The sequence below is a fragment of the Leuciscus leuciscus genome (genome assembly GCF_965113295.1).
Source record: "Leuciscus leuciscus genome assembly, chromosome: 18".
Classification (NCBI taxonomy): Eukaryota; Metazoa; Chordata; class Actinopteri; order Cypriniformes; family Leuciscidae; genus Leuciscus; species Leuciscus leuciscus.
Window position 1 is genome coordinate 4,192,102 of NC_138742.1, and position 16,603 is coordinate 4,208,704.

Below are 16,603 nucleotides of genomic sequence, written 5' to 3' on the forward strand. Positions count from 1 at the left end.
TTGGTTCAAAGTCACCAAAGTCACAGTCTGAGTGCTGACAGCTCTGCCCACTGCTTCAATCATGACGGGCAGCCTTATGGGGTTTTGGACAGCTGTCACCGTCTTCTTAATTCCTCGATAAACCAGGGCAATGCCTAATCCAAACAGCAGAAAACCTGTTATCATGGTTCCGAATAGGTAGATGTCTTCAATGTCCTCCACGGAAAGAGCCGCCAGACACACGACCCGCCACTTCCCCCACGCGTCCATCGTGTAGCCAGCTGCAAACGTTCCGGCAGGGCAGTCAGGTTCCCCCGAACCCAAGCTTCTCGTCGAGAAGATGGTGTCAATTGCGCTGAGAGACCAGTTGATCAATTCCATAATTTCTTAGTTTGGAGAGCAGTGCGGAGAGAGTCTCTCAAAGTACAAGTAGACTAGACGAGACGAGAGGAGCAAAGCAGGGGAGATAAGGGAGAGGAGGGTAAGAAAATGCGACCGCCTTCGTTGAGAGCAAAAGAAGAAATGATAGCTTCGATGTACTTTGCCTTACTGAAACCTGGCTTAAACCAAATGATTATTTCGGTATTAATGAGTCTACTCCTCCTGGATACTGTTATAAGCATGAGCCCCGTCTGATTGGTCGTGGCGGAGGTGTTGCAACCATTTATAAAGATATTCTAAATGTTACTCAGAAAACGGGTTATAAGTTTATTTCATTTGAAGTACTTGTACTAAATGTTACGCTCTTAGATGTTAGAAAAACATCCCTATTATCTCTAGCCTTGGCTACCGTATATAGACCGCCAGGGCCTTACGTTGATTTCCTAAAAGAGTTTGCAGATTTTCTCTCAGACCTATTAGTCAATGTCGATAAAGCATTAATTGTTGGAGATTTTAACATACACGTAGATAATCCAAATGATGCGTTAGGAGCTGCGTTTACAGATTTATTAAATTCATTTGGGGTCAAGCAAAACGTCACCGGACCAACACATCGTCTTAATCATACACTCGATTTAATTATATCACATGGAACCGATCCAACCGATATAGATATCATTCCACAAAGTGATGAAGTCACTGATCACAACATGGTAACTTGCATATTACGTACTGCTGTAATATGTCATGCGGCGTCGCGTTATCGACCAGGCAGAACAATCCTTCCATCCACCATAGATAATTTCTCAAATTGCTTATCTAATTTGTCTCAGCTGCTGCCTGAACCCAAACAAACAGATGAACTAGAAGAACTAACTAGCACTATGAGCACCATTCTCTCTAGAACATTGGATGTGGTTGCACCTATTAAATTAAAAAAGGTCAGAGAGAAAAATAAAGCACCATGGTATAACAATACTACGCATGTTTTAAAGAGAGAAACCCGTATTTTAGAGCGTAAATGGAAACAAACTAATTTAGAGGTCTTAAGAATCGCGTGGAAAGACAGTATGTCACGTTATAAAAAGGCCCTAAAAGCGGCCAGGGCTGAGCACCTCCGCAAACTAATAGAAAACAACCAAAATAATCCAAGGTTTTTATTTAACACCGTGGCTAAACTAACAAATAAACAGACGTCACCCGAACAAAATATCCCGTTACAGTTCAGTAGTAATGATTTCATGAACTTCTTCACTGAGAAAATAGAAAGCATCAGAACCACAATTGTAAACGTTCAATCTTCAATCGCGCCTTATAATTCAGCTTCAATTATCACCCCGAAAGAACAATTACAGTGCTTTACAACTATAGAACAAAAAGAGTTAAATAAACTTATCACTTCATCTAAAACAACAACATGTTTATTAGATCCTATACCAACTAAACTACTGAAAGAAGTGTTACCTGTAGTGGAAGAGCCTCTCCTCAATATTATTAACTCGTCTTTATCTCTAGGTCATGTTCCAAGAACATTTAAACTGGCAGTTATAAAACCTCTCATTAAGAAACCGCAATTAGATCATAATAATCTAGCAAATTATAGACCCATTTCAAATCTTCCATTTATGTCTAAAATATTAGAAAAAGTGGTGTCTGCTCAACTGGGCTCTTTCTTGCAACAAAATGATATCTATGAAAAGTTTCAGTCTGGATTCAGACCGCATCATAGCACTGAAACTGCGCTCGTTAAAATCACAAATGATTTACTTTTAGCTTCTGACCAAGGCTGTATCTCAATACTAGTTTTACTTGATCTTAGTGCTGCGTTCGATACTATAGATCACACAATACTCTTAGATCGACTACAAAATTATACTGGTGTTCAAGGACAAGCACTAAGCTGGTTCAAATCATACCTATCTGACCGCTACCATTTTGTCTATTTAAATGGAGAAAAATCGATCATAACTCCAGTAAACTATGGAGTGCCGCAGGGATCTGTGTTAGGCCCTCTGTTATTTTCAATATATATGATGCCACTTGGAAATATTATAAGGAAACATGGAATTAGTTTCCATTGTTATGCTGATGACACTCAAATATATATTTCATCAAGGCCGGATGAAAACGCTAAATTTTCCAAATTGACAGAGTGTGTTAAAGATATAAAAGATTGGATGACGCGTAATTTTCTTTTATTAAATCCAGACAAGACAGAGGTAATACTTATCGGTTCAAAAAACCGCCCACAAAACCTCGCGCAATACAACTTTAACATCATAGGATGTCCTGTTACTTTATCCGCTACAGTAAAAGACCTGGGTGTTATACTCGATTGCAACCTGTCTTTTGAAAATCATATTTCATATGTTACAAAAACAGCCTTTTTCCACCTTAGAAACATTGCTAAGCTACGTAATATGCTATCAGTTTCTGATGCAGAAAAGTTAGTTCATGCATTCATGACCTCGAGACTGGATTACTGTAATGCCTTATTAGCTGGTTGTCCTGCATCCTCAATAAACAAGCTACAGTTAGTCCAAAATGCCGCCGCTAGAGTTCTTACGAGATCAAGAAAATATGATCATATAACACCGATTTTATCATCACTGCATTGGTTACCTATAAAGTTCCGTATTAATTACAAGGTATTGCTACTGACTTATAAAGCCCTAAACGGCTTAGCTCCAGTCTATTTAACGGATCTTCTATCGCCCTATAATCCATCGCGCTCTTTAAGATCACTAAATTCAAGGCTTTTGGTCATACCTAGGATATTCAGAACCACCAAAGGAGGGAGAGCATTTTCACATTTGGCTCCAAAACTCTGGAATAGTCTTCCTGATACTGTTCGTTGCTCAGACTCGCTCTCCCAGTTTAAAACTAGATTAAAGTCGCATCTCTTCAGCCAGGCATTCATATAATCCCACAGTTCAAACTACAATCCGGCCTCTAGCTCATAAATGCCAGAGGAGAACTGGCCCCCGACTGAGCCTGGGTTCTCCCAAGGTTTTTTTTTTCTCCATTAGGTCACCTGATGGAGTTTTAGGACACCATTAGGTCACTTGATGGAGTTTTTCGGTTCCTTGCCACTGTTGCCTTTGGCTTGCTCAGTTGGGGATATTTTGGGGATATTTAATTTAATTTTATCAATCAATAAATTCCTCTTGAAATAAACTTTGTTGTATTATTTAAATTTAATACTGTGAAGCTGCTTTGATACAATCTGTATTGTGAAAAGCGCTATACAAATAAACTTGACTTGACTTAAACATGTAAATACATAATAACCCTTAAAGGGATACTTCACTGATTAGCATTAAGCTTTGTATCAGTAGAAACCCGGTAGTATTTTGGAATGACCGTGCTTCCCTCCCTCATGTCCCCCTGAGACCAGAGATTTCTGTATTGTGTGTCTGGAAAAAATCCTCCGATGACGCAAAAATCGTAATTTTGCTTCATCTGAGGATTTTTTGTCCAGAGGCGAGAGACTACAGCCAGTAGGAGGAGCTCGTTCCACATGTTTTCAACCTGCTGAGGGTGGGATCTCACTCACAGAATGTACAAATATTGTCAGCCATCTTTTTTTTTAAGCTAAGCTAACAGTCTCTTGCTCTGTGGAGAAAGCTGAGTAGTAGGGGTGACCATACGTCCTCTTTTTCCCGGACATATCCGGCCGGGATTTCGAGATCGCCCAAAATGTCCGGGATTTGGCTTTTGCTTTTTACAGTCACCATTCATTATGTTTACATGAACACCTTTTGATTAAATCGGATTGAATTCATTCCGATTGGTGAATCTGAATGTAGTGTTTACATGAACGCTAAACAAGTGATCGGCTGATGTGTGTTTGAGCATTGCTAAGAAAATTCCTGTGTTTTCGTCTCGGTCGGGATCCGTGTGAAGCAGAAGCAGAATGCATGACCTGCAAAGTTGGCACGTACGTGTCAGTGTCAAATAATGTAATAATGTAAACATAATGAATGCCGACTGTAGAAAGCAAAAGCCAAATCCCAGAAGATGATATGGCAGAAGGGGATTTTGAAGATCTGGGGCCTCATTTATAACCATTGCGTACGCACAAAACAGGCCCTGAAAGAGCACTTCCAACGCATAAGTTGTGATTTATAAAAACAAACTTGATGGGAAAATGTACGCACCAGCACGCAAACTCTGACCCATGCGTACGAACATTTTGGAGATGGAGCAGTTTGGCGACACCGATGGTGAGCTGGAGTTAAATGTCTTTTTGTTCACTTTTAGACAGAAAATCTAAAGAAAATTATACATATACAGAAAGATAATACAAATAAAATTTCACTCACCAAGCCTGTCACTTGAAGCAAATATCCATCCATTCTTAAATGTCCGTACCAGCGAGCGCGTTGGGCCGTTTAGTGAAACTGACGCATATTTATCTAATGGCAGATGAAGTAAAACCGTAAACCTTCATTATGAGTCCTAATCATTAATACAGTGCATGTTCACATTCACAATAACAGTTTAAATAAATAAAAGAATGATTTAAACTATGTTTTACTTAAACATTTAGATTAAATATGCCATTCTCATTAATGGAGTTAAACACTTAAATTACATGAAATCATTACTGAGAAGTTACAACATTTTTTATATTCAATAAATGGGCAACTTCATGGGTACCGATTGATGTACGCCAAATGCAGAGAGAAGGGTCTGCGTGTGAGAAAAGAGGATGTGCGCTTGGTGCTGAATGAACTGGACCCTGGAGGAGTTGCAGTGAGGAGAGCCAGACGTCTCAGACGGCGCAACTACTTTGCTAAGGGACCCAACTTTATTTGGCATTTGGACTCATACGATAAGTTAAAACCATATGGCATTTGAATTAATGGCTGCATTGACGGCTTTTCTAGGAAGATTATCTGGCTTAATGCATACACAACTAGTAGCGATCCAAAGCTAATAGGCGGTTACTATATTGAAGCGGTGGAGCGTTTGGGAGGATGCCCAAGAGTTGTTAGGGGGGCCGAAAATGGTCATGTCAGAGACTTTCAGCGTTTCCTTCACACCACTCACACAGATGAAACTCTTGACAGCTATTTGGATGGTGCAAGTACTGCCAACCAAAGGATCGAGTACTGGTGGGGGTTTCTGCGCAAGGAATGCATGGAATTCTGGAGTTCCCTGTTTGCTCATCTCAGAGACAACGGATACTTCGATGGAGGATTCTTGGACAAAAGTTTGCTCCAGTTCTGCTGCATGGGACTCATCCAAGTGAGTGCAATGGAAATTATGTTTTGATGCTTGTTTCTATGTGTGTGTGTGAGAGAGAGAGAGAGAGAGAGAGAGAGAGGGGAGGGGTTCTGAGATTCTGTCATTACTCGTGTCAGATTGTTCCAAACAGTACACATACAACACATACAGTATGGCTAAACTTATTTGTTGTGGATATTCAGTGCAGAATCCACCATCTTGATGTCTGGATGTTTGAAACATTGAGACACTGGGTAAATGAGGGCATAATATATATATTTTTAAGTAAATAATTCTATTAAGAGTTTTGCCTAATTTATTTTATTATTATTGTAATGTTTTACAGGATGAGCTGAATGACACTGCACAGGTTTGGAATGCACACACCATTAGGCCATCAAAGAACATCAGCAACCCCAGTGGTCGGCCCAGTGTGATGTATGGACTGCCTGAACTCTACCTCACCAGAGACTTCCTCACATCAGCTGACACTGAAAGTATAAGATTTTGCAAAAATGAGTGCACTTTCCGACGCCCCATACCATGCGATCCAGATGAACTGTGCAACATTATAATTTCTGACTCTCATTTGAACCTTCCATGTGACCCATATCAAGCTGTGAACTTATATATGCATTTAAGAGATGTGATCAGGGCATTACTGTAAAAACTACAAGGTCCTTTTTAACTGAAATGTGTTTATATAGTCGAGCTTACATTGTAGACAATACTGTCCCCTGGGGCATCCTGAAATGCTGTACAAAGTTTTTATAAAGTGCTACAATACATGAATTTTATTATACATGAATGTCATAAAAAATGAAACCGGCATGTGCAAAATTTCTTATTATGTTTACAAAGCTGTTTATAAATGGACAAACAAGCTTCTGAGGAAATCTGTTTATTTCCTGTAACACCATGTAAGCTTTGTATTTAAACTTTATGGAATAAACAGAGGTTAAAGATTCAAAGAACTTTCCTTACCAACAACCAAAGTGGTATTGCATAGAATGGAAATCATTACAGACATTTGTTAACATTTCCAGTATATTTTCAATTTTCTTGTGTAAACAATACATATAAGACTTGAATAACATACGAATCAAATAACAATTGATCAGTATTAATGGCTGCAGTGATGTACTTTCAAAGAAAAACCTGACCACTTACTATGTCTGTGGTTGAACTTTATGTAATTAACAAAAAAGTTGATTGTTCAGAATAATTTTTCTGTAGAGTATTTCTGTACTAATAACAAAAGTGATATTGCATAAGATGAAAAACAGATCAGCCATCTGTTTTAATTCATCACCTTGCAGCTGTAGAGTACATTTCAAAATATTATACTAAAATGTATTTTCTTTTGTGTAAACAAAATGCATGCAACAATAAGTTTCTAACAAAAAAAAAAAAAAAAACTGTTCAAACAGCTCTGCTTTAAATGAGAAAATCTGACCACTTATTGGAAAACACCAAATTTAGTTGAAAAGTATAAATTCAATGTTATGAAAATCAAATGTAAAATATACAGTATTAATAATATAGGGGCCATTTAAATGGAATGTTATCCAAAGACTGCATGCTGTTCTTTTCCCCATGGAACACAAAAAATAAGCACATAGATTGTTACCAAGTTTATAATAACTAACAGACTGTCATGTTCCAAAAAAGTGATTATTATGACTATGAACTATTCCTGAGCATCATCAAATTCATAGTATGTCCATTTCAAAGTATTCACTGGACAGAATGTTATCAAACTCTGTGCGGAGGTCTGGGTAAGAACTGTAAGTATATGGTAAATCAAGAGTAGCTCCACAAGTATGAGCAACTGGTCTTCTGCTGAGGCCAGATTCGGCATTGAAGCTTACCTTGATTTGATCAACACATATAACAGAAGAACCAGAACAGAAGCGTAGAAATTTTTCAGCTTTGCTTTGGTCAGCATTTCTGACATAACATTGCAGATGATTGAATACCATCTGTTCTTTCTGAGAGCTAATCACCTGTGTTGTTTGAAGTAGCTGTGCAACTTTTTTGCCAGTGGCCTTCTTTGTGTCATAGAGAGACAGGAGACTTTCCTGGTCTGGTACATTCAGCAGTGCAAATGGCATGGTTTTGGAGAAGCAATCTATTATATATTTGGGCTCTTGAAGAATTGCTTTATGAGCCATTGTTTGTATGGCAACTTCCATGGTGTTTGTTGGAGGGATGCAATGAGAGCCCATTCTTGTGAAGAGGTCAAGCAAATCCTCTTCATCACATTCCTCCAGTGTGCCTTGACGAGCTTTTGCAACAGCAGATCGTTCAGTTGAAGAGAGGTAGTTGTGGAAAGATGACATCAGGACATCATTACTGACTGAGTCAGTTCCATGCATGCATGCTAAAATGAAAGCACTGGAAAGCCTCACTGGCAGTACACCGAGGTCAAGTAATCCTTTTACCCAGATCCTTCCTACTGCCTCCCATTCAGCTTCAGAGAAGTCTGGTCTTAGTCTAGGAACACGCTCATCTTCCCCTTCACACTGTTCAAGGAACTGATCCCAGAATGCAGTGTAAACTTCTCTGGACACTCCAGCATCATCTTCAGCATTCTCATTTACAAATTCCATCTTCAGAGTAGATTGAATTATGCTGCTATCCATGAACACAGCCAAAAGATCTTCTACAACCTTTACCCTGTGTATTACAACATGCACATCTTTTGGATTTGCTGAGTTTCCAGATGACATTGTAGGAGAAAGATGGTCTCTTGAATGTGATGGCAAATCTTCTGGTGTTGAAGGCATTTCACTTCCCATCTAGAAAAAGGTAAAAACCAGATTTAGAACTATTATTTGTATAGTTAAATTAATATTTATAAATTAATATTTATATTATTACATTTTCAAACAATTATTTCAGTTCATCTGGACAAAATTTTATTTTGTGTCACTCTAAAGTGGCACATTTATATATAATTTAACTTTTAAAATATACTGTGTATCAAAATTATAATTACACTTGTTCTCAATCGGTTTGGTATCGCTTTGGCACAAAACACACTTAACATTCTCAGAACTGTCATTTCAATTGTCATAACTGTTTGCTGGACCATCAGAACTCTACAGTATATTGCATGTCTGCAAAATGTAGTTACCCAAAACATTTACAGTTTTTCTCAATCGCTTTGGCTCAATTCTCAAATTGGACTTTTTTCCCCTCAAAACAATAAGTTGGCTTGTTCATAAAAACTGATAATTCATCACATTTATATAGCGCATTACATTTATAAAGCACTCAAAGCGCTTTACATGGAAGGGGGAATCTCCTCAACCACCACCAATGTGCAGCATCCATTTGAGTTCAAAGCAGCTTCACAGTCATAATAGGAAATTACCATAACAGATTGTTTAGGCTTTACAGCAGCTCTAGAATAAAGTTATTGTCCAGCTAAAGTTAGTTTTGAATGATTCACTTCCGTCGCAATAATCATTAGTTATTAACTTAGGGGCCGCTAACACGACACCGTTCTAACAGAAAACCCTTAACGCGCTCCGGCTGCTCATTTGCACAGCAACAGTGCCTGGTGGCTCGAGAACCCAAACCTTGCATTAATAAAAAAAAAATAATAATGTGTTTTTGTCATTATGTGTGCCACACTGGTCAAAATGTTGTTGTTTTTTTGTTTGTTTTTTGTTATAAACATTACATAAATAAATATTTTATTATATACAGTATATATATATATATATATATATATATATATATATATATATATATATTTCTATCTATTTTTCTATCTATTTTTGTTATTGTCTTTGCAATAACAATAATGTCAGTTTTGTCTAGCTGATTGTTCTTGTGTATCACACTGAGCTTTTTAGATAGAGATACAAACCTTTTTAGGTCAATTTACAGATAAATGTACTGTATGAATACAAATGTTCATTTTATTTTTGTGTACTACAGTATGGACATTTCCAAGTAAATTTTTACCTACTGTCTGTCATTTGTATTCATACAGTATATTTATTTTTGCAGAAATGTGTTATATAAACTGAAAATTCACAGTTGCTTGTTCATTTTTACACACTCTATTATGTCTTTCTCTTCAACGACATGCAACTGTGAATTTTCAGTTTACATACAACACATTTCAACAAAAGTTACTGTACTGTATAAAGACATGCATTTATACAGTTAAGGGACGTTCCTACAGACATTACAAACATTCCATCTCAAAAATATTTATGGAATATCACATGTCTGACAGATTTTAAAAACTGAATAGATTATTTTTTGCATGTGATGCTCACAATGAAAGAATGTTTATAAGTTGTGAAGAGTTTGATAGTTTCACTGAGAATCAACAATTCAGTTTTGATCAACAAGCCATGTGCATTTAGTTATTATGCAAATTGCAGAAAACTTTTTTGCACACATGCTAAAACACATGCTTAAATCAATCAAAATGTCAAATCTGATATGAACAAGAAACTAATTGTTACAACAATTACAAGAAGAAACATTTGTTACAGTATTTATTCATCTAATGTTAACAAATACAACCTTTGATTTTAATAATAATATATTAGTAAATGTTGAAATTAATATCAACTAATATTAATAAATGAAGTTCATTCTTAGTTCATGTTAACTAAGGTAGTTAACTAATGTTAACTAATGAACCTTATTGTAAAGTGTTACCGTTTGTTCTAATAGATTGTGTATTTGATCTATAGAGCCTTTGTAGATTCTTTGTTCCTTATTGTGTAATCATTTAAAAAAAGAATCTAAACAAACAAAAGTCGAATCTTACAAAAATATGCAATTATGTGAATTTTGAATTGACAGTGCAGGTATATTATAGGACTGATGCTCTATTATGTAAATGGCTTCCACATGACATGCAACATTTGTGAATCTCTTACCAGCAGTTCAGGATTACTTGAGAGTGGTGATGGTACCTCAGTTTCAGCTTCATTCAGCTCTGCATTCTGGAGGATCAATAAACATGCAAAACATGAAAGTAAATGGATTGTTGCAAAAACATAAAAAAAAAGTGTCACTGTAGATAATGTAAAAGTTGCCTGTGAATGAGAAGCACAAAGCTGGGGACATTGTATGTACTGTGACCTTAAAAGCCCCCTGGATTTATTTTCTATTATAATTAGGATATACATTATAGTTTTAAGGTTATTTTATAAATACCATTTAATGCTTTTAGTCCAATATTTCCTTTTTTCACATCTACACTCACCTAAAGGATTATTAGGAACACCATACTAATACTGTGTTTGACCCCCTTTCGCCTTCAGAACTGCCTTAATTCTACGTGGCATTGATTCAACAAGGTGCTGAAAGCATTCTTTAGAAATGTTGTCCCATATTGATAGGATAGCATCTTGCAGTTGATGGGAGATTTGTGGGATGCACATCCAGGACACGAAGCTCCCGTTCCACCACATCCCAAAGATGCTCTATTGGGTTGAGATCTGGTGACTGTGGGGGCCATTTTAGTACAGTGAACTCATTGTCATGTTCAAGAAACCAATTTGAAATGATTCGAGCTTTGCGACATGGTGCATTATCCTGCTGGAAGTAGCCATCAGAGAGGCCGTGGCATTTAAACGATGCCCAATTGGCACTAAGGGGCCTAAAGTGTGCCAAGAAAACATCCCCAACACCATTACACCACCACCACCAGCCTGCACAGTGGTAACAAGGCATGATGGATCCATGTTCTCATTCTGTTTACGCCAAATTCTGACTCTACCATCTGTATGTCTCAACAGAAATCGAGACTCATCAGACCAGGCAACATTTTTCCAGTCTTCAACTGTCCAATTTTGGTGAGCTCGTGCAAATTGTAGCCTCTTTTTCCTATTTGTAGTGGAGATGAGTGGTACCCGGTGGGGTCTTCTGCTGTTGTAGCCCATCCGCCTCAAGGTTGTGCGTGTTGTGGCTTCACAAATGCTTTGCTGCATACCTCGGTTGTAACGAGTGGTTATTTCAGTCAAAGTTGCTCTTCTATCAGCTTGAATCAGTCGGCCCATTCTCCTCTGACCTCTAGCATCAACAAGGCATTTTCGCCCACAGGACTGCCGCATACTGGATGTTTTTCCCTTTTCACACCATTCTTTGTAAACCCTAGAAATGGTTGTGCGTGAAAATCCCAGTAACTGAGCAGATTGTGAAATACTGAGACCGGCCCGTCTGGCACCAACAACCATGCCACGCTCAAAATTGCTTAAATCACCTTTCTTTCCCATTCTGACATTCAGTTTGGAGTTCAGGAGATTGTCTTGACCAGGACCACACCCCTAAATGCATTGAAGCAACTGCCATGTGATTGGTTGATTAGATAATTGCATTAATGAGAAATTGAACAGGTGTTCCTAATAATCCTTTAGGTGAGTGTATACTGAGACATTTGGTGCATTAGGACCACATTTACCAGTATGATGTTTTCATCTTCATCTGTTTGTCCAAGTTCATCACCTTCATTCCACTCAACTGTGTCTTCCTTATCATCATCTCCAAGGGTTTCAGATATGTTGTTGTGTTGTGGAGGAATCTGATCAGTCAAGTCAACGAATTCACAGCCTCGTTGTATATCATGTGAATGCTGTGGACTCTTCAGTTCCGGCACACTTTGATTCCACAATTCATCAGTCTCCTTGTCACTTGAGGTGCTTGTGAGTCTTTGGACTGTGCATGTTCTTTTGGTAACATTTGGTGATGAAAGGAAGCTGTGTGAAGTGCTGGGTGTCTCTACTCCCATGGTCTCTAAAGTCAAACCACTCTGTGGAACATCCTCCATTCCTGTAGTTCTCTGGAGAACATGCAATATAACATTCAATGATTAACTCAGCCATTCAGCTAAATTAATGATATTAATAGCCACTCAGCTAAATTAAACACATTTACAACAATTCTGTCACTGTATTTAAAAATGAAGCCCAAAATACATTTAAATAACTTAAAGTCAAAGTCTTATTGATTTTACTAACCTTCCTCTTGGTGTCTCTTTTTGACGAAAGTCCATCATCCAATAAATGTGAGATTGAATCCTCAGAATCACTGTCACATCCATGCGATAACAGTTTTTCAGCAGGTCTCTTATCACTGTCTAATCCAAGTGTTGAGTGTTCATTACATTCCTCGTTTTCTCCATCCGATAAAGATTCTAGGTCTATGAGACACACCTCCTGTTTAGTGCAAATGTAAAATCTTAACATTTTGAGTTTTGATTGTTCGTACAGATATCCAACAGTGCTATCCAAGGGTATTTGGTTTCTTTTAAAATCACAAACATGAAAAGTGAAGTCTGTTTCTGGACCTTTTGGTGACTGCCCATTTGGGAAAAAAAGTATATTGTCTTTGCAATAACAATAATGTCAGTTTTGTCTAGCTGATTGTTCTTGTGTATCACACTGAGCTTTTTAGATAGAGATACAAACCTTTTTAGGTCAATTTACAGATAAATGTACTGTATGAATACAAATGTTCATTTTATTTTTGTGTACTACAGTATGGACATTTCCAAGTAAATTTTGACCTACTGTCTGTCATTTGTATTCATACAGTATATTTATTTTTGCAGAAATGTGTTATATATACTGAAAATTCACAGTTGCTTGTTCATTTTTACACACTCTATTATGTCTTTCTCTTCAACGACATGCAACTGTGAATTTTCAGTTTACATACAACACATTTCAACAAAAGTTACTGTACTGTATAAAGACATGCATTTATACAGTTAAGGGACGTTCCTACAGACATTACAAACATTCCATCTCAAACATATTTATGGAATATCACATGTCTGACAGATTTTAAAAACTGAATAGATTATTTTTTGCATGTGATGCTCACAATGAAAGAATGTTTATAAGTTGTGAAGAGTTTGATAGTTTCACTGAGAATCAACAATTCAGTTTTGATCAACAAGCCATGTGCATTTAGTTATTATGCAAATTGCAGAAAACTTTTTTGCACACATGCTAAAACACATGCTTAAATCAATCAAAATGTCAAATCTGATATGAACAAGAAACTAATTGTTACAACAATTACAAGAAGAAACATTTGTTACAGTATTTATTCATCTAATGTTAACAAATACAACCTTTGATTTTAATAATAATATATTAGTAAATGTTGAAATTAATATCAACTAATATTAATAAATGAAGTTCATTCTTAGTTCATGTTAACTAAGGTAGTTAACTAATGTTAACTAATGAACCTTATTGTAAAGTGTTACCGTTTGTTCTAATAGATTGTGTATTTGATCTATAGAGCCTTTGTAGATTCTTTGTTCCTTATTGTGTAATCATTTAAAAAAAGAATCTAAACAAACAAAAGTCGAATCTTACAAAAATATGCAATTATGTGAATTTTGAATTGACAGTGCAGGTATATTATAGGACTGATGCTCTATTATGTAAATGGCTTCCACATGACATGCAACATTTGTGAATCTCTTACCAGCAGTTCAGGATTACTTGAGAGTGGTGATGGTACCTCAGTTTCAGCTTCATTCAGCTCTGCATTCTGGAGGATCAATAAACATGCAAAACATGAAAGTAAATGGATTGTTGCAAAAACATAAAAAAAAAGTGTCACTGTAGATAATGTAAAAGTTGCCTGTGAATGAGAAGCACAAAGCTGGGGACATTGTATGTACTGTGACCTTAAAAGCCCCCTGGATTTATTTTCTATTATAATTAGGATATACATTATAGTTTTAAGGTTATTTTATAAATACCATTTAATGCTTTTAGTCCAATATTTCCTTTTTTCACATCTACACTCACCTAAAGGATTATTAGGAACACCATACTAATACTGTGTTTGACCCCCTTTCGCCTTCAGAACTGCCTTAATTCTACGTGGCATTGATTCAACAAGGTGCTGAAAGCATTCTTTAGAAATGTTGTCCCATATTGATAGGATAGCATCTTGCAGTTGATGGGAGATTTGTGGGATGCACATCCAGGACACGAAGCTCCCGTTCCACCACATCCCAAAGATGCTCTATTGGGTTGAGATCTGGTGACTGTGGGGGCCATTTTAGTACAGTGAACTCATTGTCATGTTCAAGAAACCAATTTGAAATGATTCGAGCTTTGCGACATGGTGCATTATCCTGCTGGAAGTAGCCATCAGAGAGGCCGTGGCATTTAAACGATGCCCAATTGGCACTAAGGGGCCTAAAGTGTGCCAAGAAAACATCCCCAACACCATTACACCACCACCACCAGCCTGCACAGTGGTAACAAGGCATGATGGATCCATGTTCTCATTCTGTTTACGCCAAATTCTGACTCTACCATCTGTATGTCTCAACAGAAATCGAGACTCATCAGACCAGGCAACATTTTTCCAGTCTTCAACTGTCCAATTTTGGTGAGCTCGTGCAAATTGTAGCCTCTTTTTCCTATTTGTAGTGGAGATGAGTGGTACCCGGTGGGGTCTTCTGCTGTTGTAGCCCATCCGCCTCAAGGTTGTGCGTGTTGTGGCTTCACAAATGCTTTGCTGCATACCTCGGTTGTAACGAGTGGTTATTTCAGTCAAAGTTGCTCTTCTATCAGCTTGAATCAGTCGGCCCATTCTCCTCTGACCTCTAGCATCAACAAGGCATTTTCGCCCACAGGACTGCCGCATACTGGATGTTTTTCCCTTTTCACACCATTCTTTGTAAACCCTAGAAATGGTTGTGCGTGAAAATCCCAGTAACTGAGCAGATTGTGAAATACTGAGACCGGCCCGTCTGGCACCAACAACCATGCCACGCTCAAAATTGCTTAAATCACCTTTCTTTCCCATTCTGACATTCAGTTTGGAGTTCAGGAGATTGTCTTGACCAGGACCACACCCCTAAATGCATTGAAGCAACTGCCATGTGATTGGTTGATTAGATAATTGCATTAATGAGAAATTGAACAGGTGTTCCTAATAATCCTTTAGGTGAGTGTATACTGAGACATTTGGTGCATTAGGACCACATTTACCAGTATGATGTTTTCATCTTCATCTGTTTGTCCAAGTTCATCACCTTCATTCCACTCAACTGTGTCTTCCTTATCATCATCTCCAAGGGTTTCAGATATGTTGTTGTGTTGTGGAGGAATCTGATCAGTCAAGTCAACGAATTCACAGCCTCGTTGTATATCATGTGAATGCTGTGGACTCTTCAGTTCCGGCACACTTTGATTCCACAATTCATCAGTCTCCTTGTCACTTGAGGTGCTTGTGAGTCTTTGGACTGTGCATGTTCTTTTGGTAACATTTGGTGATGAAAGGAAGCTGTGTGAAGTGCTGGGTGTCTCTACTCCCATGGTCTCTAAAGTCAAACCACTCTGTGGAACATCCTCCATTCCTGTAGTTCTCTGGAGAACATGCAATATAACATTCAATGATTAACTCAGCCATTCAGCTAAATTAATGATATTAATAGCCACTCAGCTAAATTAAACACATTTACAACAATTCTGTCACTGTATTTAAAAATGAAGCCCAAAATACATTTAAATAACTTAAAGTCAAAGTCTTATTGATTTTACTAACCTTCCTCTTGGTGTCTCTTTTTGACGAAAGTCCATCATCCAATAAATGTGAGATTGAATCCTCAGAATCACTGTCACATCCATGCGATAACAGTTTTTCAGCAGGTCTCTTATCACTGTCTAATCCAAGTGTTGAGTGTTCATTACATTCCTCGTTTTCTCCATCCGATAAAGATTCTAGGTCTATGAGACACACCTCCTGTTTAGTGCAAATGTAAAATCTTAACATTTTGAGTTTTGATTGTTCGTACAGATATCCAACAGTGCTATCCAAGGGTATTTGGTTTCTTTTAAAATCACAAACATGAAAAGTGAAGTCTGTTTCTGGACCTTTTGGTGACTGCCCATTTGGGAAAAAAAGTATATTGTCTTTGCAATAACAATAATGTCAGTTTTGTCTAGCTGATTGTTCTTGTGTATCACACTGAGCTTTTTAGATAGAGATACAAACC

At 37.4% G+C, this 16,603-nt stretch overlaps 2 protein-coding genes across 3 annotated transcripts; both read right to left on the reverse strand.

Moving 5' to 3' along the window:
* Nucleotides 1–6,477: 6,477 nt before the first annotated feature.
* On the reverse strand, nucleotides 6,478–12,933 carry LOC309480892 (uncharacterized protein). 2 transcript variants are annotated; one of them, XM_082145594.1, is made up of 4 exons: nucleotides 12,588–12,933; nucleotides 12,032–12,409; nucleotides 10,542–10,571; nucleotides 6,478–8,393 (listed from the first exon to the last, which is right to left on the reverse strand). In XM_082145594.1, exons 1-4 carry the CDS (start codon nucleotides 12,813–12,815, stop codon nucleotides 7,305–7,307), a joined length of 1,725 nt encoding a protein of 574 aa, XP_082001720.1. In that variant the 5' UTR covers nucleotides 12,816–12,933; the 3' UTR covers nucleotides 6,478–7,304. The 2 variants fall into 2 exon arrangements, with proteins under 2 accessions (XP_082001720.1, XP_082001719.1); XM_082145593.1 differs by having other exon boundaries at nucleotides 10,506–10,571.
* A 1,012-nt stretch (nucleotides 12,934–13,945) lies between these two features.
* LOC309480971 (uncharacterized protein) lies at nucleotides 13,946–16,505 on the reverse strand. Its single transcript, XM_082145744.1, has 3 exons — nucleotides 16,153–16,505; nucleotides 15,597–15,974; nucleotides 13,946–14,136 (listed from the first exon to the last, which is right to left on the reverse strand). The coding sequence occupies exons 1-3, from the start codon at nucleotides 16,378–16,380 to the stop codon at nucleotides 14,023–14,025; spliced, it is 720 nt and encodes a 239-aa protein (XP_082001870.1). The 5' UTR covers nucleotides 16,381–16,505; the 3' UTR covers nucleotides 13,946–14,022.
* Between the last annotated feature and the right edge of the window lie 98 nt (nucleotides 16,506–16,603).